The 21,052-nt window shown below is 43.7% G+C and overlaps 1 protein-coding gene across 1 annotated transcript in view; it reads left to right on the top strand.

The window, feature by feature from the left end:
• The window catches only part of LOC111952200 (phosphatidylinositol phosphatase PTPRQ-like), a 57,647-nt gene that overhangs the window by 11,545 nt on the left and 25,050 nt on the right, over positions 1–21,052 (top strand). Inside the window, 10 exon segments of the mRNA XM_070435364.1 lie at positions 892–1,003; positions 2,808–2,916; positions 3,742–3,856; positions 9,374–9,443; positions 9,527–9,726; positions 10,211–10,439; positions 10,597–10,725; positions 10,821–10,967; positions 11,248–11,411; positions 17,799–18,336. Coding sequence (XP_070291465.1) covers positions 892–1,003; positions 2,808–2,916; positions 3,742–3,856; positions 9,374–9,443; positions 9,527–9,726; positions 10,211–10,439; positions 10,597–10,725; positions 10,821–10,967; positions 11,248–11,411; positions 17,799–18,336 — 1,813 coding nt within the window.

The following is a 21,052-nucleotide window of genomic DNA, read 5'->3' on the forward strand; positions in this document are numbered from 1 at the left end:
AAACGCCAAGGGGATGAATACTTTTGCAAGGCACTGTAGCTCCCCTAGACCCAAACCATTCCCAGCCCTGCTCAGCAGCCAGGTGTCAGATAACCCCCAATGTAACCTAACACACACACACACACAGGTTGAGTAATAGAGCTCATTATTTATTAGGTAGACCTCCTGAGCTAAACRCTGAATCATTTATTCAGTGAAGCTGCTCTCCCCAGAAAGAGAGAGACAGAGAGAGAGAGAGTGCCTGCATGGAGTTATGGTGGACACAATGTCCTGACTCTCTCTGACTCTAACTTGCTGACCACTAGACGACTGGGTTACTACCAGAGCTGGACTATAACTACTACTGCTGAAGCTAACCTGTTGCTACCCTGGACTAGTACTACTACTGTAACTTACCTGCTCTAACTGTTTCTACTTTACTGTGGTATGCACTGCCCTGAAACTCTTCAACTCTAACCGGCTAACCGTGGCTAACTGTTCTTGGACTGGGCTACTACTTTAGGCCTGGACTACTGCTCTAAGAACTAAGCTGCTGTAACCTGCTGTAACACTGACCTGCTGTAGCTAAACTGTTGACAGCACTGGACTGAAGAACTGCAAACTAGACCTTCATGCTAACTGCTAACTCTGGACTAAGCCCTCTAATCTAGAATCTTTCGATAATGGCTAGCACTAGACGCTAACACGGCCTCTTCCTCTCTAACCTGCTGCCTCTGACCAGCTAACTGTGCTAACTCCATCATGGGCCTCACTCTCCTCCTGCTCATCACCTACCTGGGATACACACACTCACAGGTTAGACTGGCGAACACACACACACACACACACACACACGTTTGCAACCGCATAGTTGTGTTGTGGTCATGTTCTGACCATGCGGTCTCTCATCAGGCTGATGTATCCAGTCTGAGTTCTCGAACAGCGTTTACAGTCATGGTGACTGCCGCGTCCTCCTCCAACCTCAGCCCTCCGGTCAGCCGCATTATCAACACCAACGAAACCGGTGAGACACAAACACAAACACACATACACACATACACACACGCATACACAAACACTTGAATGTGTGACAGCCAAACTGATAGTGCTCTGAGGAATCGTTGGGTCTGTTCTGCTGCTGCCCTCTGCTTTATTATCTCCCACACTGTGTGTGTGTGTGTGTGCTGTGTGTGTGTTGGTGGTGTTGTGTTGTGTGTGTGATCGTGTGTGGTGTGTGTGTGTGTGTGTGTGTGTGTGTGTGTGTGTGTGTGTGTGTGTGTGTGTGTGTGTGTGTGTGTGTGTGTGTGTGTGTGTGTGTGTGTGTGTGTGTGTGTGTGTGTGTGTGTGTGTGTGTGTGTGGTGTGTGTGTGTGTGTGTGTGCGTGCGTGCGTGCGTGCGTGCGTGTGTGTGTGTGGTAACTGTAGTCGTGCTAAGCAGGATGAATGATGCTGTAGTGAATGTCAGTGAAATGCCAGAGCTCTCACCAGAATAGAGCAAGCTGGTCACACACTCCCAGTTGGTTGACCCAATACCAAACAACAACAGTATTGCAACAAGAGTAGGGAGACCGGGGTTGGTTGTCTCACAGGTTAGTTGTCATAGTTCTAATTATTCCCAATCTAAATGGACCTGTGTAATATTTTTAAGGGTAAAATGTGTGATTTAAAAAATTAAATAAAATAATCCACTGGTCAACTCACACGCATGACAAACAATTGAGGTGAGTGATATTATGTTTTTCATAGGTGAAAGTAAAAATAAAAATCTTGGAATTTTCCTTTGGGAAATTTGAATTATGTGAGATCCATGAACAATTATGGTTTGTAGAAAAGAGAAACAGGAGAGATATTTCAGCCTATCCTTTTTCTGCCACACACACATGTGTGTGCAAACACACACTTAATACACTCACATTTACACAAAATGTCATATATTTAATTTTACAGCATAAAATGCTGAATTTTGTTAGGAATATTGTTTGATCAAAGAAAGGCTTTTCTATTTCTAAGAGTGTATGGTATGGTGCTTATTTTCTTGTTACAAATGGAATAAGCTACTAGCAACATAGTGGCAACCAACCCCAACCACCCATAGTGGCTGGTTGTCACAAGTGGACAGAGTGTGTTTGATGGTTTATAATTCCATGTTGGAATATGATATGAGGATTAAAAGGGTCCCCATTTCAACCCAAGACCTTGGACTTTCTCTTAATATTGAAAGAGTCTTTGTACGACGTCCTGGAAAGAAGGTGACCAAAACGCAGCGTGGTAAGTGTTCATTATAATTTAATAAATAACCTGAACACTGAAACAACAAAAACAACAAAGAGAGAGAAKGAAACGAAACAGTTKTGTCTGGTGCAACAACACAAAACAGAAAACAACTACCCACCACACACAGGTGGAAAAAGGCTACCTAAGTATGGTTCTCAATCAGAGACAACGATAGACAGCTGCCTCTGATTGAGAACCACACCCGGCCAAACACACAGATAAGAAAACATAGAACACCAGACATAGAATGCCCACCCCAACTCACGCCCTGACCAAACCAAAATAGAGACATAAAAAGGATCTCTAAGGTCAGGGCGTGACAGTCTTGTAAGATATACTGGTGCTGAGAAATACACAGGAGAGTAAAAAAGTGTGACAACCAACCCCGGTCACCTCCATCTTTCACAACATCCTCCCAATTTGTTGAATGGATTTACTTGTTAAGGACTTTTATGTATGGACTGGATGCTTTATGATGACATATCTAATAGAATTTCAGGAGATTTTGGTGAATATGGCTTGAACTACTTCTTCTTCTTCCTCCTCCTCCTCTAGCCCCAACATCCCCACCTACCAATCTAGAGGGAGAGAGGGTAGGCTCCAATGGGATCCTTCTGTCTTGGACCATGCCCTCTGACTCTCCCATCGACGGTTATGTGATCAGGTAAAGAGACATACTGTATGATGTAACCCCAGATTAAGGTGGACTGAGCCGTGCGTCCTCCAAAACACAACCCAGCTAAGCCGCACTGCTTCTTGACACAACGCCCACTTAACCCAGAAGCCAGCCGCACCATTGTGTCAGAGGAAACACCGTACACCTGGCAACCATGTCAGCATGCATTGCACCTGGCCCACCACAGGAATCGCTAATGCACGACAAGAACATCCCTACCGGCCAAACCCTCCCATAGCCTTAGACCACTGTGCCACTCGGGACACTTCTTGTTTTTATAAGAAATATTAATGTTGGAAATTCAAAAAAATCGAAATAGTTTGCATAGTCAACTTACACACATGTGACCACACTCACACTACATGTGGGCGTCGGCTAATGGGGAAAATGTATATGAAGTGCAACGGGTTTCCTCAAAGGTTTTTAGTAATGACAGCACATTGGAGTTTACAGTGCAGGCTTAATCTGGGTTGGGAATAACACTATAAGGGGAATAGGTTGTTGATATTCCACAATTATTTACTTCTAAATCAAATTTAAATAAAGTTGTTTTTATATCATCTGGTGTTTAAATGTAGGGCTCCCAAGTGGCGCAGCGGTCTTAGGCACTGCATCTCAGTGGTAGAGGTGTCGCTACAGACCCTGGTTCAATTCCAAGCTGTATCACAACTGGCTATGATTGGGAGTCCCATAAGGTGTCACACAATTGGCCCAGCGTCGTCTGGGTTTGGCCAGTGTAGGCCGTCATTGTAAATATTAATTTGTTCTTAACTGACTTGCCTAGTTAAATAAAGAAATGTGTTTCTATTTCAGGTACAAGGAGATGTGTCCATATCCAGATACCACCTTCAAAGAGGTGACCAAGCACCTGGATGTCCCAGAGACCCTCCTCAACCTCTTTTTACCAGGATCTACCTATAACATTAAGGTAACACTCAATCAGTACACATAAGTACACTGTAAAGCCCAATGTGCTGTCATTACTCAAAACTCTTGAGGAAACCTGTTGCACTTCATATATCTGAGTACAGTTACAGTGTAGTCATTACTCAAACCAATAGATTAACTGTGACCCTGTAGGGCAGTAGTCACCAACCGGTCGATCGCGATCTCCAAGCCATTCGTAGTCGATTACCAAACATTTCTGTATAAAATCCAACGATAAAGCTTTGCGTTCCTATTTTTATTTCTTGTTTCACGCTGTTGACAGTAGGTGCAGTGGTGATTTTAGCATGTAATTCTTGGTGGGGCAAACCCCCCAGAATTTGGGCAGATGCATGCCAGAAAAGCCACTACACAACACAACACTAAACAATACATTAGTTGCACTGTAATGGTGACAAACGGTGCCCACAAACTGTTAGGACAGCAGTCCCAACACCTTACCACTACGACACTTGGTTATCAACGGAGCCTTGTCTGGCAGCGAAACAGTTAATTCAGCCTCATTTACTGACTTTAAATAAACATAGGTGATATGGCTGACTTGCTTAAACAAATGTGGTTTCTACTGACAATTGAGATGTACAAACTATGGCATAAGGGGACGACGACAAGCGGATAAGAGGCCATCCGTAATTTCGATTAAGACATTAATAAGCAAGCCACGACGGACGTAGTCAATATAACTATTTGATTAGCACTTTGGAAATGTACAGCGACAGAATTCAGAACATGGGCTGTTCTCCCTGTTCACCAAGTCAGAACRGTAGGATAAATAAAGGGGGCATATAAGCAAACGATGAAAGCTTTTACAATATTCAACGATTACATTTCTCTAAAACATGTTATAGGCTACATGTGCACCACCAAGTCAGAACAGTAGATGAAATGAAGAAGGGAAAATATACCAAATTATAAGGATGAGGCACATGAGCTACGAACAGCTTACTACACAACATACACTTAGTATTACTTTCTTAGCTACAATATACATATCTCTGTGGCATATTACATAATTTATGCAGCACCATACAAGACATTTTTGGAGTCACATGCTGACCAGACCGGACGCATTACGTACGGGAGCGTTGCAAAATACAGTATATTTACACATACATGTTATTCTATCATTGCACCAACACTGCTTGTGCGCGTCAGCGAGTGTCTGCGTAGCCAGGCGCTAAAATAGAACTTGGTTCTATTTGTGATACTCAACGTGCTGCAAGTCCTGCCTCTCCCATCTCCTCAATGGTTTTTAGGAGCATATACCCACTTGGGTGATTGAAAGATGAACTGAGGTCCCCACTCCAGTCCAGTTGGTTGTGGTAATGCACCTTAAAGTTTGTTAACAACCGCCATATAAAGTCCAAAGAAGAAGAAGCCTGAACGAGGAGAGATTACTAGAAACGAACTCAGTTGACCATTTTATCTGTGGATTATTGTCGGAGTAGAGGACCTTGTGCATTTCAGGTAAAATAATAACCCAATGTTTATGTCCCAGGACAAATGAGCTAGCAACAGCAAGCTAGCTAGCTAAATTGCCATAAATGTTTAATGCTTTTCAACCTATCCCCAAATTAATATACTTGGTTCAGCTTTTGTTTTGATATTTCAACCTACGTATCCTGATCGCGTCTGGTGTGGGTAGACAAAATCAACTTACATGCGATGGCGCACGCGGACAAATGCGCACGTGCGGTCTGGTCAGTATGTCACCTTGTTGAGCTGTGCTCACTTGAACAGGAATGTGGCGCGGCGGTTCTTTGTGGGTAAATTCTGTCATTGAACTTTGTCATCAAAGTCTGGCATTCTCTGGATTTATGGCACTTTCAAGACAACTGGGAACTCTGAAAAAAAAACAATGTCAAATCATGATGACGTCTGTGATCTTCAGGTCGTAACTCTAGAAAGAGGCCCGAGTTGAATAACCGTTCAAATGTATTTTCCCAGTCGGAGCTCGTTTTTTCCTGAGTTCCCAGTTGTCTTGAACTCACTGAAGTCAGATTTCCCAGTTCTGAGTTAACAGTTGTTTTGAGCGTGGCAGAAATCATACTGGATTGACAGCATGGCCAATGTTGAATGTTTATCATTTTAAGCTTGGAAAAGAGACCCTTAAACCCAGAATTGGGAAAACACAACCACTCCACTGAATTTCTCTTCATTATTTCTCTTCATATGACAAGGATTGAAAAGCATTTGCCAGTAGATTGTTGACTTGATTCATGATGATGACTGCTAGCTTGCTAGATAAGTTACTGTAGATATAACGTGATTTTACTTCACTTTATCTGTGGACAATGACCTTGAGCCTTCATGGATGGGCACTTCTAATGTAACTCGATGGCAGAACCCAAAGGGCTACACTTTTTTAGGTCTAACCCTTAGACTTGGCGGTGACGTAGTGTCCCCATGAGTGACAAAACACTGAGCCAATCACGGTGCAACGCTCCGTATTTTCTGCTGGCTTGCCCCACCACCACCACAGAAAGCACTGAGCTAGGCTGAAACTGCCTTACTCAAGAAAACAAAAAAGAGACCATGTTTGTATGCCACCTTATTAACTCAATGATATCTTTTTTTTTATTTTTACATTGTTTGCAAACTGATATGTGACATGTATTAATGCCAAAATAACATGCAAAACAGTCAAGCTAAAAATAATTATAAATTGGGTGGTTCGAGCCCTGAATGCTGATTGGCTGACAGCCATGGTATATCAGACCGTATACCATGGGTATGACAAAACATTTATTTTTACTGCTCTAATTACGTTGGCAACCAGTTTATAATAGCAATAAGGCACCTCGGGGGTTTGTGATATATGGCCAAAATACCACTCCGTGTTGCATCGTGCATAAGAACAACCATTAGCCGTGGTATATTGGCCATATACCACACCTCCACTGGCCTTATTGCTTAATTAAATCTTTATGGCAATACATTACATATCTCATGAGGCCTAGCTTTACCCTAATGGCTGTGTGTGTGTGTATGCCTGTGTGTTCTGGGCAGATGCCTCTAGCGGGGAAACTATTCTCTTGATCTGGTTGAATAATTGATTGTGATTAAATTATTGATCATATAAACAGATCTATGGATCAGCCATGCTGTTCTTTTTCCACATATTCTTATGTCAATATGTTGTGTGTGGTCATGGTCAATAGTTTTCAGAATGCATTAATCCTTAATTACCTGTGTGTGTGTGTGTATCACATTACCAGACGTTACTTATGTGTACTGTATAAGCACACCCAGCAGTACTGAGTGAGCTATGTGCTACTTTGTCCCGCTCCTCATTCAATCTCTATCCGTTGTTTCCTTTTCTTTTCCTGGATCTTTCATATTCTCTGTTCTGCCTTCTATTAATATTCTCTGTTCTGCCTTCTATTAATATTCTCTGTTCTGTCTTCTATTAATATTCTCTGTTCTGGCTTCTATTATATTCTCTGTATCTGCCTTCTATTTAATGATTCTTCGGTGTTATTCTGTCCTTCTATTAAAAGTATTCTATGGTTAGTGAGGCCTTCGATTAATGGATTGCTCATTGTTCATTGCCTCTGATATGATGATTCATCTGTTCTGCCTTCGTAATTAATATTCTCTTGTTCTGCGTTCTAATTGAATATTCTCTGTTCTGCTTCTATAATATTCTCTGTTCTGCTTCTATTAATATTCTCTGTTCTGCCTTCTATTAATATTCTCTGTTCTGTCTGCTTCTATTAATATCTCTGTCTGTCTTCTATTAATATTCTCTGTTCTGCTTCTATTAATACATTTCTCTGTTCTGCTTTATATTAATATTCTCTGTCTGTCTTCTATTAAATATTCCTGTCTGTCTTCTATTAATATTCTCGTGTTCTGCCTCTATTAATATTCCTCTGTTCTGTCTTCTATTAATATTCTCTGTTCTGCTCATATTAATATTCGTCTGTTCTGTCTTCTATATATTTCTGCTCTTTCTGTCTTCTATTAATTAAATTGCGTTCTGTCTTCTATTAATATTCTCTGTTCTATTTTCATACTATGTAGCCATTTCATTGTCTTATTAGAGTCAGAACCTCACTTAACATCTCATCTAAAGGTACTCTCTACAGCAGGTGGGCAATACTAGGCCGCGAGCCATTCAATCCGCCGTGCAGAGGTTTGATAAAACCCCTTATTATTTTTTTTTTTCTTTAAGGGAAATTATATTTTGGGTTTAAAAAACACTCCAGGCCACTCTTGAACGCTAAAATTAGATTGAGAGGATGTAGAAATTATAATGGATTCATATATTTTCAAATACCTGCCCTTTTTCTGGCCCGCTAATATTGATTTAGACAAAAAAAAATGGTACACAAATTATCTGTGTGGTCCTCCGTTGAATTTTGAAATCCCAGATGTGGCCTTGAGACAAAAAGTTTGCCCTCCCCTGCTGTCACGGTAGTTACCCATTATATGATGCAAAACTTGTCATACTGGCTGTATTTTTAACTAGGCAAGTCAGTTAAGAATAAATTATTCTTTACAATGACGGCCTACCCTGGCCAAACTTAACGACGCTGGGCAATTGTGCGCGCCCTTTGGACTCCCAGTCATGAGTTGTGATATAGCCTGGAATTGAACAAGGGTCTGGTAGTGAACACCTCTAGCACTGAGAGATGCAGTGTCTTAGACTGCGGCGCCACCAGGAAGCCCCTCTAAATGTATGCCTGATTGAACAGGATACTTCAGATGCACATGAAATGACCCCGGGAATCGCTCAGAGATGCAAACAAATTATATACATTAAAAATGGGTGAATATTCTTTAAGACTATATTTCCTTAATATGACCCCATCTGGCCTCCCAACACCACAGCAGCATCATATGTGTCTCCCTTCCAGGATGATTAGTGCTATCTGGGATCCTTGGATGTCCTACCCTAAACCCTAACATTAACCCATACCTTTACCATTTTACTTTTCTACTTCAATGGGGTAGGGACTTCCAAAGGATCCCGGATAGCATGGGCCATCCAGGGATTGACCAGGCCCAACCCTGCTGCTTCAAAGACAAACTAGCAGTGGGATGCTATGGCTATGTGTGTGTGTACCTGCCGCCTGGTGTTGTGTGGCTGTTGCACATAGTAAACGTTCCTGACCGCTGGTAGAGATTAACATGGGGAGATCTGATGACTGAATCTTGAATTAGTAATAATGAGTAATATCTCTCTCTCTCTCTTCTCTCTCTCTCTCTCTCTCTTCTCTCTCTTCTCTCTCTCTCTCTTCTCTCTCTCTCCTCTTTCTCTCTCTCTCTCTTCTCTCTCTCTCATCTCTCTCTTTCTCTTCTCTCTCTCTCTTCTCTTCTCTTCTTCTCTCTCCTCTTCCTCTCTCTCTTCTCCTCTCTCTCTCTCCTCTTCTCTCTCTCTCTCCTTTCTCTCTCTCCTCTCTCTCTCTCTCCCTCTCTCGCTCTCATCCTCTATCATACATACTATCATCATATCATTAATATATATACTATATGATATAATAATATAATCTAGGTTGCAGCAGAAAACTCTGCTGGTATTGGTCCCTATAGCAAGTCTATGTACATCAAAACTGCTGAGGCCCGTAGGTATCCAATAATAACATACAAACACAGACACACTTATACACACAGACAATGACATCAGTTTGTCTATCCCTTTCTCAAGCCCCCGGCCTGGTGACTAATCTGACAGCATTTGCTCAGAACCACACGTTCGTAGTGGTCACGTGGTTCCTGCCGCTCCGCATCAACGGTCTGATCAACAAGTTTGCGGTCAAAGCCAAACACGCTCGTACCGGTCAGACCGTCCGCATGCTGGAGCTGGATGCTGAGGAAATCATGACCGTAGCGCTACCACACTGCAACGTACGTATGTCTGTCTCTGTCTTTCTCATTCTTTCTCTGTCTGTCTAGAGATACTCTGACCATATCGGTAACAGAAGACTATCTAGTTTTAACTTTGGCCCTCTGTGACGGATGTGAGATTAGCTTTTTCAACTGGTTTTTCAACTTACAGAAAATATATTGCAGTCCAAACAGAGCAATGCTACAGGCCTCCGTTTTTTTTCTCTCCCTCTCTTTCTTTCACTCTCTCTCTCTCTATTCAACTAAATTCAAAGTGGATTCATTGGCATGGAAAAAAACATGTGTTTACAGTGCCAAAGCAAGTGAAAAAACAAAACAACATCGACAAAAACCAACAAAGCGAATTCAACAAAACGAAGACAAAAACAATCAGACATTAACAGTAAACATTAGACAGCTTTTAAAAGATTATATTATTAGCAGTTAAAAAATGTAAGCTCTGTCTTTGTGTACTTAAATACATAGTGTGTGTCTGTGTGTGTAGGATGCAGTAGAAATCCTGTCTCGTGGGACCGCAAGTCCATCAGAGGTGACAGCGTCCTCTCCTCCTGTCACCCTGTCAGCCGTCCCACCTGCCGCCACATGGGCTGTACCAATATCCGTAGGGGTGGACCAGCTGCGTCCCTACACAGCATACGTCTTCGAAGTGTCCGCTTTCACCTCCGACGGAGAGGGACAGGTAGCCTCCACCATGGTCCGCATGCCTGAGTCAGGTACACAGACACACACTCCACCTCTCTATCTCTACATATCTCTGCCCATCTCTCCATATCTCTCTCTATAACCGTCTACATCTCAATTCCTCCGTGTCTCTCTATCTATTCCTCATCTCTCTCTCTCACCATGTGAATATGTATTTGTGTGCTGCAGCCCCAGAGGACCCTCCCTACAACCTGTCGGTATGGAATGTGACGTCTAAGTCCGTCTCTGTCTCCTGGGATCCGCCAACCATTGTTACCGGACGCTTCAGCTACGTCACCCATCTCTACGGCCCTACAGGTACACACATATACAGTACATTTAAAATACTTGCTGAAGTAAAAACACTGAAGGTGGCAGATCTAACCCTAACACTGTGTGTGTGTGTGTGTCAGGGTTTATCTATGAGAACAGCACAGGGGACCTGAAGTTTGTGTACTCTGGTCTGACTCCCTACACACACTACAGAGTAGAGGTCCGGGCCAAGTCTGCTGGCCTGCTGGGGCCTGAGGCCTTTTCTGCTGTACTGACACATGCTGAGGGTAAGAATAGACGTGTCTTGAGTGATGTGCTCTACCAGTGCAGTACTTTTCCTTTCCCTATTGGTCAATGAGGTGAGTGCAGGAGTATTTTCCTACCTTGAACATCTAAACATTCTGCCTGGTTCTCTAACATTGTCTCTAAGACTGTCTGGTTCTCTCTCTCTGTGTGTGTGTGTGTGTGTGTGTGTGTGTGTGTGTGTGTGTGTGTGTGTGTGTGTGTGTGTGTGTGTGTGTGTGTGTGTGTGTGTGTGTGTGTGTGTGTGTGTGTGTGTGTGTGTAGCTCCCAGTGCGGTACAGGCTCTGCAGGCAGTAGCACTAGACTCTGTGTCGGTGGGTGTGAGTTGGAGAAGCCCTGCCCAGCCCAATGGTCTGATCACACAGTACAGACTCCTGGTTCTGTCTGACAACACACTGCTGCAGGACATCACTCTCATCGGAACACAGGTATCACTCTGTGGATCTGGTTTTACTATCCTTGTGAGGAACAGAAGTCCTCACAAGGATACCAAAACAAGTCAAATTCAGACAAGTGGAGAAAAATATATATACAGTACCAGTCAAAGGTTTGGACACACCTACTCATTCCAGGGTTTTTCTTTATTTTTACTATTTTCTACATTGTAGAATAGTAGTGAAGACATCAAAACTATGAAATAACACATGGAATCATGTAGTAACCAAAAAAGTGTTAACAAATCAAAATATATCTATGTTTGAGAATCTTCAAAGTAGCCACCCTTTGCCTTGATGACAGCTTTGCACACTCTTGGCATTCTCTCAACCAGCTTRATGAGGTAGTCACCTGGAATGCATTTCAATTAACAGGTGTGCCTTGTTAAGAGTTAATTTCTTCAWTTTCTTTCCTTTTTAATGCATTTGAGCAAATCAGTTGTGTTGTGACAAGGTAGGGGTGGTATACAGTAGATAGCCCTATTTGGTAAAAGACCAAGTCCATATTATGGCAAGAACAGCTAAAATAAGCAAAGAGAAACAACAGTCCATCAATACTTAAAGACACGAAGGTTAGTCAATCCGGAAAATCTGAAGAGCTTTGAACTTTTCTTCAAGTAAAGTCACAAAAAAAAAGAAATGACAGTCCATCATTACTTTAAGACATGAAGGTCAGTCAATACAGAAAATGTCAAGAACTTTCAAAGTTTCTTCAAGAGCAATCTCAAAAACCATCAAGCGCTATGATGAAACTGGCTCTCATGAATACCGCCACAGGAAAGGAAGACCTGGAGTTACCTCTGCTGCAGAGGGTGGACCATTTCAGATCYTCAGTGATGTGTATGCCGAGGAACTTGAAGCTTTCCACCTGCTCCACTGCGATCCCGTCGATGTGGATAGGGGCGTGCTCCCTCTGCTGTTTCCTGAAGTCCACGATCAATTCCTTTGTTTTGTCGACATTGAGTGAGAGGTTATTTTCCTGGCACCACACTCCCAGGGCCTTCACCTCCTCTCTGTAGGCTGTCTCGTAATTGTTGGTAAATCAGGCCTACTTCTGTTGTGTCATCTGAAAACTTGATTGAGTTGGAGGTGTGCGTCAAATCAAATCAAACTTTATTTGCCACATGCGCCGAATACAACAAGTGTAGACTTTACCGTGAAATGCTTACTTACAAGCCCTTGACCAACAGTGCAGTTCAAGAAGAAGAAAATATTTACCAAGTGGGCTAATAAGAAAAAGTAACACAATAAGAAAAACAATAATAAGGCTATATACAGGGGGCACCGGTACCGAGTCAGTGCAGGGGTACAGGCTAGTTGAGGTAATCTGTACATGTAGGTGGGGGCGAAGTGACTATGCATAGGTAACAAACAAACAGTGAGTAGCAGCAGTGTACAAAAGTGGGGGCGGGGTTAGTCAAAGTAAATTGTCCGGTGGCGATTTTTATGAATTGTTCAGCAATCTAATGGCTTGGGGGTAGAAGCTGTTGAGCAGCCTTTTGGTCCTAGACTTGGCGCTCCGGTACTGCTTGCCATGCMGTAGCAGAGAAAACAGTCTATAACRTGGGTGACTGGAGTCTCTGACAATTTTATGGGCTTCCCTCTGACACCACCTATTATATAGGTCCTGGATGGCAGGACGTTTGGCCCAGTGATGTACTGGGCCGTTCGCACTACCCTCTGTAGCGCCTTACGGTCAGATGCCAAGCAGTTGCCATACCAGGCAGTGATGCAACCGGTCAGGATGCTCTCGATGGTGCAGCTGTAGAACCTTTTGAGGATCTGGGGACCCATGCCAAATCTTTTCAGTCTCCTGAGGGGGAGAAGGTTTTGTCGTGCCCTCTTCACGACTGTCTTGGTATGTTTGGACCATGATTGTTTGTTGGTGATGTGGACACCAAGGAACTTGAAACTCTCGACCCGCTCCACTACAGCCCCGTCAATGTTAATGGGGCCTGTTCGGGCCGCCTTTTCCTGTAGTCCACGATCAGCTCCTTTATCTTGCTCACATTGAGGGAGAGATTGTTGTCCTGGCACCACACTGCCAGGTCTCTAACCTCCTCCCTATAGGCCATCTCATCGTTGTCAATGATCAGGCCTACCACTGTTGTGTCGTCAGCAAACTTAATGATGGTGTTGGAGTAGTGTTTGGCCACACAGTCGTGGGTGAACAGGGAGTACAGGAGGGMMCTGAGCACGCAGCCTTGTGGGGCCCCTGTGTTGKGGATCAGCGAAGTGGAGTTGTTGTTTCCTACCTTCACCACCTTGGGGTCGGCCCGTCAACAAGTCCAGGACCCAGTTGCACAGGGCGAGGTTCAGACCCAGGGCTCCAAGCTTAATGATGAGCTTGGAGGGTACTATGGTGTTGAATGCTGAACTATAGTCAATTAACAGTATTCTATATAGGTATTCCTCTTGTTCAGATGGGATAGGGCAGTGTACAGTGCGATGAGGATTGCATCGTCTGTGGAGCTATTGCGGCGGTAAGCAAATTGAGGTGGGTCTAGGGAGTCGGGTAAGGTACGGGTGATATGGTACTTAACTAGCGTCTCAAAGTGTTTCATGATGACAGAAGTAAGTGCTATAGTCATTTAGTTCAGTTACCTTTGCTTTCTTGGGTACAGGAACAATGGTAGCCATCTTGAAGCAAGTGGGAACAGCAGACTGGGATAGGGACAGACTGAATATGTCCTAAACACTCCAGCCAGATGGTCTGTGTATGCTCTGAGGACTCGGCTAGGGATGCCATCTGGGCCGGAAGACGTCGGTGTCCGCGACATGGCTGGTTTTCACTTTCTAGTCGGTGATTGTCCTTAGACCTTGCGACATATGTCTCGTGTCTGAGCCATTGAATTGCGTCTCCATTTTGTCTCTATACTGACGTTTTGCCTGTTTGATTGCCTTACYGAGGGAATAACTACACTGTTTGTATTCGGCCATATTCCCAGTCACCTTGCCATGGTTAAATGCGGTGGTTCACGCTTTCAGTTTTGCGCAAATGCTGCCATCGAGCCACGGTTTCTGGTTATGGTAGGTTTTAATAGTCACAGTGGGTACAACATCTCCTATACACTTCTTGATAAACACAGTCACCATATCCGTGTATTCGTCAATGTTATTCTCAGAGGCTACCCGGAACATATCCCAGTCCGCATGATCAAAACAATCTTGAAGCGTGGATTCCGATTGGTCAGACCAGCGTTGAATAGTCCATAGCACGGGTACTTCCTGTTTGAGTTTCTGCCTATATAGATTTGCCAAAGGGAGGGTGGGGGAGGGCCTTGTAGGCATCCTGGAAGTTGGAGTAGCAGTGGTTGAGTGTTTTAGCAGCGCGAGTAGTACAGTCAATGTGTTGATAGAACTTCTGTAGCGTTTTCCTCAAATTTTCTTTGTTAAAATCCCCAGTTACAATAAATGCAGCCTCAGGATATGTGGTTTCCAGTTTGCATAAATCCAGTGAAGTTCTTTGAGGGCTGTCGTTGTATCGGCTTGAGGGGGAATATACACGGCTGTGACTATAACCGAAGAGAATTCTCTTGGGAGGTAATACAGTCTGCATTTCATTGTGAGGTATTCTAGGTCGGGTGAACAAAATTACTTGAGTTTCTGTATGTTATCACAATCACACCATGAGTGGTGTRGTGTCTTTGGCTATGCCAGATTAATTGCTATGACATGCTATTCTATAAAATAATTTCTCCGTAATTAATATTACCTGATTYAACTAATCAGGTAAATGTAATTAACTAGAGAGGGACACCACGAAAGAATATTTATAGAGCTGTTATCTTCCGAATAAACTCTTAAAGATTTAGTAATATTTTACATCCATAGCAGTCACATTAATCGTCATTTTATTCAGTCTCATCTGAAAGTGGTAAATCCTTGGTTATCTGCAAGAATCCTGGCTAACAAGTTGAATCAGCAATACAAAATTGGGTTTAATTATTTATTTACTAAATACCTAACTAATCACACAGAAACACACATACACAATTAAATCATAACTTGATTACAAAGTGCCGTCATAAAGAAAAACGTCCCTAGCGGGCGGAATAGATATGACAGCTTGTTACACAAAGGGAAGGGGCGGGATTTTAGTGAAAGAGCGGGAGACTGGAACATAGACGAGCTGTGCTATCGTAAATACAGTATCTTATGCATTCTAAATTACCGCCCATTTGAAAAGGAAAATGCAATAAATATTTACTCTGAGCTGCGCTTCAGTAGGTTGGTGGTAGATGGAAGGCCGTCTTGCCAAACCGAGTCCTCTGTCCTTTCAAGAATGTCTCCGGTGGTCACTGGATACGTTGGAGTAGCGTCGATGTGTAGTAGACGGGATACTCTGACTGTCCTTCCTAACCTGCGTTTGTAGCAGCTGTTGCTAACTCAACGGCTAGGAGGTATCACTTCTGTAGTGAATACGAGTTCAAAGTTCATACCATTTGCAACCAAAGTCCATGCTGATGTTGGCTTAGTTCTGTAGTTATTATCTGAACCATTCTGACATCGGATCGTCATCCTAAATGTACCCGGAACAGGAAGTTATATTTTTGTCAATGGCTTTTATAGTGGAGGGAGAGGGGTGTGTCTGAAAAGTTTATAACCCATGTCTCTTCACAGGGGCGGGCCCCTGGTTGAGCAGAAGCCAAGCTTATGAAAACCCTAAAAGCTAAAATTACATTTAATCTCTTCACAAATAATTTCATATTCAAACATTTGAATTAAACAACAATTCCATGTGAATCCGATACCTCTGACGTTTAGACTTTCCACAGTAGAGTTTGTCATTCTATCATTGATGAGAATGTGTCAGAGGGCAACCGAACTGACATAATATACCTTAAGTACCACGCATATGTTCAGTTGGTCGGATTACCAGAATATAGTTCATTTCCCCCCACTTCTGATGTTCCCAGAATCTCTATGTTAACCAAGGGGTTTTCTTATGTCACATCAGTTATAGTAGGGAGAGGGAAAAGGGGGGAAAGAGGTATTTATGACTGTCATAAACCTACCCCTAGGCCAACGTCATGACAGTGGTTAATCATGAAACATACACCTCTGCCTTTCTTCTTTCCGAAGWGTTCTTTATTAATGTCTGCACGATATACAGAGACCTCAGCTGGCTGTATGGACAAAGACAGTATATCCCGAGAGAGCCATGTTTCCGTGAAACAGAGTATGTTACAATCCCTTATGTCTTTCCGGAAGGAGATTCTCGACCTAAACTCGTCTATTTTATTATCCAGAGTCTGAACATTAGCGAGTAATATACTCGGAAGTGGTGGATGTTGTCCGTGCCTCCTGAGTCGGACTAGAAGTCCACTCCGAATACCTCTGCTCCGCCGGCGATGTTTTGGAMKAGCCTCTGGAATCAGTTCAATTGCCCTGGGAGGTACGAACAAAGGATCCAATTCGGAAAAGTCGTATTCCCGGTCGTAATGCCGGTGAGTTACCACCACTCTGATATCCAAAAGTTATTTCCGGCTGTATGTAATAACACAAAACATTTCCTGGGCTAAGAATGTAAGAAATAACACACAAAAAAATAAAATACTACAAAGTTGCTTAAGAGCTAGAAGCAGAGCTGCCCTATCTGTCTGCGCCATCTTACACACCTCCAGACTGTGTAAGAGCTATTTGACCAAGAAGGAGAGTGATGGAGTGCTCCATCAGATGACCTGGCCTCCACAATCACCCAACCTCAACCCAAGTGAGATGGTTTGGGATGAGTTGGACCGCAGAGTGAAGGAAAATCAGTGCTCAGCATATGTTGGAACTCCTTCAACACTGTTAGAAAAGTATTCCAGGTGAAGCTGGTTGAGAGAATGCCAAGAGTGTGCAAAGCTGTCATCAAGGCAAATGGTGGCTACTTTGAAGAATCTGAAATGTAAAATATATTTTGATTTGTTTAACACTTTTTTGGTTACTACATGATTCCATATGTATTAATTCATAGTTTTGATGTCTTTACTATTATTCTACAATGTAAAAAAAATAGTGAAAAATCCTTGAGTGAGAAGGTGTGTCCAAACTTTTGACTGGTACTGTATATATATTTTTTAAATTTAGGAACTCYGTCGGGGTACCCCTGACCCCCGAGCAACTGCGGCCCCTCATGATGGGTTCAGATTTTTTGTGGCCCCCACCACCCCCATCAAAGTTGCCCATACCTGGTTTAGGGTTAGGGTTACAATTAGGGAAGGGTTAGAATTAGGGTTAGGGTTAGAAGCTAGGGGTTAGGTTTAMGGTTAGGGGTTAAGGTAATGCTTAGGGGTAGGTTTGAATGGAAACAAATGTTTTGGTCCCCWCAAGGATAGTAAAACAAACAATTGTGTGTGTGTGTGTGTGTGCCTGATGTTTTCATCTTATCTTCAGAACCTAAATGAGACTGATATCCATGGTGATGGAACGTTAGTGCCAGGTATCCCTGGTGACTCTCTGCGGCGTAAGAGATCAGCTGACCTCAGCCTGACCACCTCTCCGCTTGCATTCACGGTCACCCTGCCCGACCACACGGTCGTCACCGGCATGACCGTGACCACAACCAGCCGCACACACAGCGCTTCAACCCCCTCTGACCTTAATCCTAACCTTGACCACAACAATTACACTGTCCCCACAGTCACTGAGAGCCCCAGTCTGACCAGTATGGGCCCTGGGACTGGGACTGACCAGACCTCTGACTTTCCAGACTCCTCCCCTATGACCTTTGATGCTGTAACTTCAGGGACTTCTGTCCTCTCCCTGACCTCTTCAACCCCGGCCACACCCCTGCCCTGGCTCACTTCCCACTCACAGCCCGGCCAGCTCACCTCTGGCCAGCCACGCCTCTCCACCCGCTCTGTACCTGCAGTCACTGGACACCTCCAGACACTCCCCTCCACCAGGGCTGCAGCCTCCAGCACCCCGGGAGGTACTACACTCATCTCTAACCTATAACCATTTCACCTTTTAACCTCTAAACCCTTTTAAAGGTGCAATATGCAGAAATGGCTCTGCCCTTTCCTGGTTGCAAAAATTCAAATATTTCTCCTAATTTCAGTTTACATGACCAAACAAGCACTCAAAGTGTAGAGAATCATTGTACAATCTATACCGCTGTAAAATAAATTTTAAATAACCCAAAATATTGTATTTTCAGTTGTTTGAAGCTGGTGTACAGAACCGAACGTAAGACGCAAACGCGAAACTTAAGAACGGGAAGCATAGAAATATCGTGCATAGAACAGATCCAACGCGTCTTAGACTTAGGCTTTCAATACCAAAGAGAGATCTATAACTCTTACTATGTATGTTACATATTTCAGCTTTAACACTATACATATACCTCCATCACTCCAGTATCCCTGCAKATTGTAAATATGGTACTGGAACTGACTAACCCTGTATATAAATCAAATCAAATCAAAGTTTATTTGTCACGTGCGCAGAATACAACAGGTGTAGACCTTACAGTGAAATGCTTACTTACAGGCTCTAACCAATAGTGCAAAAAAGGTATTAGGGGAACAATAGGTAAGTAAAGAAATAAAACAACAGTAAAAATACTATATACAGTAGCGAGGCTATAAAAGTAGCGAGGCTACATACAGACACCGGTTAGTCAGGCTGATTGAGGTAGTATGTACATGTTGATATGGTTAAAGTGACTATGCATATATGATGAACAGAGAGTAGCAGTAGCGTAAAAGAGGGGTTGGCGGGTGGTGGAACCCAATGCAGATAGCCCGGTTAGCCAATGTGCGGGAGCACTGGTTGGTCGGCCTATTGATGTAGTATGTACATGAATGTATAGTTAAAGTGACTATACATATATGATAAACAGAGAGTAGCAATTGAGGTAGTATGTACATGTTGATATGGTTAAAGTGACTATGCATATATGATGAACAGAGAGTAGCAGTAGCGTAAAAGAGGGGTTGGCGGGTGGTGGAACCCAATGCAGATAGCCCGGTTAGCCAATGTGCGGGAGCACTGGTTGGTCGGCCTATTGATGTAGTATGTACATGAATGTATAGTTAAAGTGACTATACATATATGATAAACAGAGAGTAGCAACAGCTTAAAAGAGGGGTTGGGGGGGGCACACAATGCAAATAGTCTGGGTAGCCATTTGATTACCTGTTCAGGAGTCTTATGGCTTGGGGTAAAATCTTTTGAGAAACCTTTTTGTCCTAGACTTGGCACTCCAGTACCGCTTGCCATGCGGTAGTAGAGAGAACAGTCTATGACTGGGGTGGCTGGGGTCTTTGACAATTTTTAGGGCATTKCTCTGACACCACCTGGTGTAGAGGTCCTGGATGGCAGGCAGCTTAGCCCCWGTGATGTACTGGGCCGTATGCATTACCCTCTGTAGTGCCTTGCGGTCAGAAGCCGAGCAATTGCCGTACCAGGCAGTGATGCAACCAGTCAGGATGCTCTCGATGTTGCAGCTGTAGAACCTTTTGAGGATCTCAGGACCCATGCCAATTTTTTTTTTAGTTTGCTGAGTGAATAGGCTTTGTCGTGCCCTCTTCACGACTGTCTTGGGTGTGTTGGACCATTCTAGTTTGTTGTTGATGTGGACACCTAGGAACTTGAAGCTCTCAACCTCCACTACAGCCCCTTATGAGAATGGGGCGTGCTCTGTCCTTTTCCTGTAGTCCACGATCAGCTCTTTAAGTATTGGTTACGCTGAGGGATAGGTTGTTATTCTGGCACCACCCGACCAGGTCTCTGACCTCCTCCCTATAGGCTGTCTCGTCGTTGTCAGTGATCAGGCCTACCACTGTTGTGTGGTCTGCAAACTTAATGATGGTGTTGGAGTCATGCCTGGCCATGCAGTCGTGGGTGAACAGGGAGTACAGGAGGGGACTGAGCACGCACCACTGGGGAGCTCCAGTGTTGAGAATCATCGTGGCAGATGTGTTGCTACCTACCCTCACTACGTGGGCGGCCGTCAGGAAGTCCAGGATCCAGTGCAGAGGGAGGTGTTTAGTCCAGAGCCTTAGCTTAGTGATGAGCTTGAGGAGCACCTAGTGGTCTTAAACGCTGAGCTGTAGTCAATGAATAGCATTCTCACATAAGTGTTCCTTTTGTCCAGGTGGGAAAGGGCAGTGTGGAGTGCAATAGAGATTGCATCATCTGTGGATCTGTTTGGGCGGTATGCAAATTGYAYTGGGTCTAGGGTTTCTGGGAMAATGGTGTTGATGTGAGCCATTACAAACCTTTCAAAGCACTTCATGGCTACGGACGTGAGTGCTACGGGTCTGTAGTCATTTGGGCAGGTTGCCTTTGTGTTCATGGGCACAGGGACTATGGTGGTCTGCTTGAAACATGTTGGTATTACAGACTCAATCAGGGACATGTTGAAAATGTCAATGAAGACGCCTGCCAGTTGGTCAGCACAGGCCCGGAGCACACGTCCTGGTAATCCATCTGGCCCCGCAGCCTTGTGTATGTTGACCTGTTTAAAGGTCTTACTCACGTCGGCTACGAAACAGCTGATACTCTCATGCATGCCTCAGTGTTGCTTGCCTCGAAGCGAGCATAGAAGTGATTTAGTTCGTCTGGTAGGCTCGTGTCACTGGGCAGCTCGAGGCTGTGCTTCCCTTTGTAGTCTGTAATAGTTTGCAAGCCCTGCCACATAA

Source organism: Salvelinus sp. IW2-2015, linkage group LG26 (assembly GCF_002910315.2).
Source record: "Salvelinus sp. IW2-2015 linkage group LG26, ASM291031v2, whole genome shotgun sequence".
NCBI classification, from domain to species: domain Eukaryota; kingdom Metazoa; phylum Chordata; class Actinopteri; order Salmoniformes; family Salmonidae; genus Salvelinus; species Salvelinus sp. IW2-2015.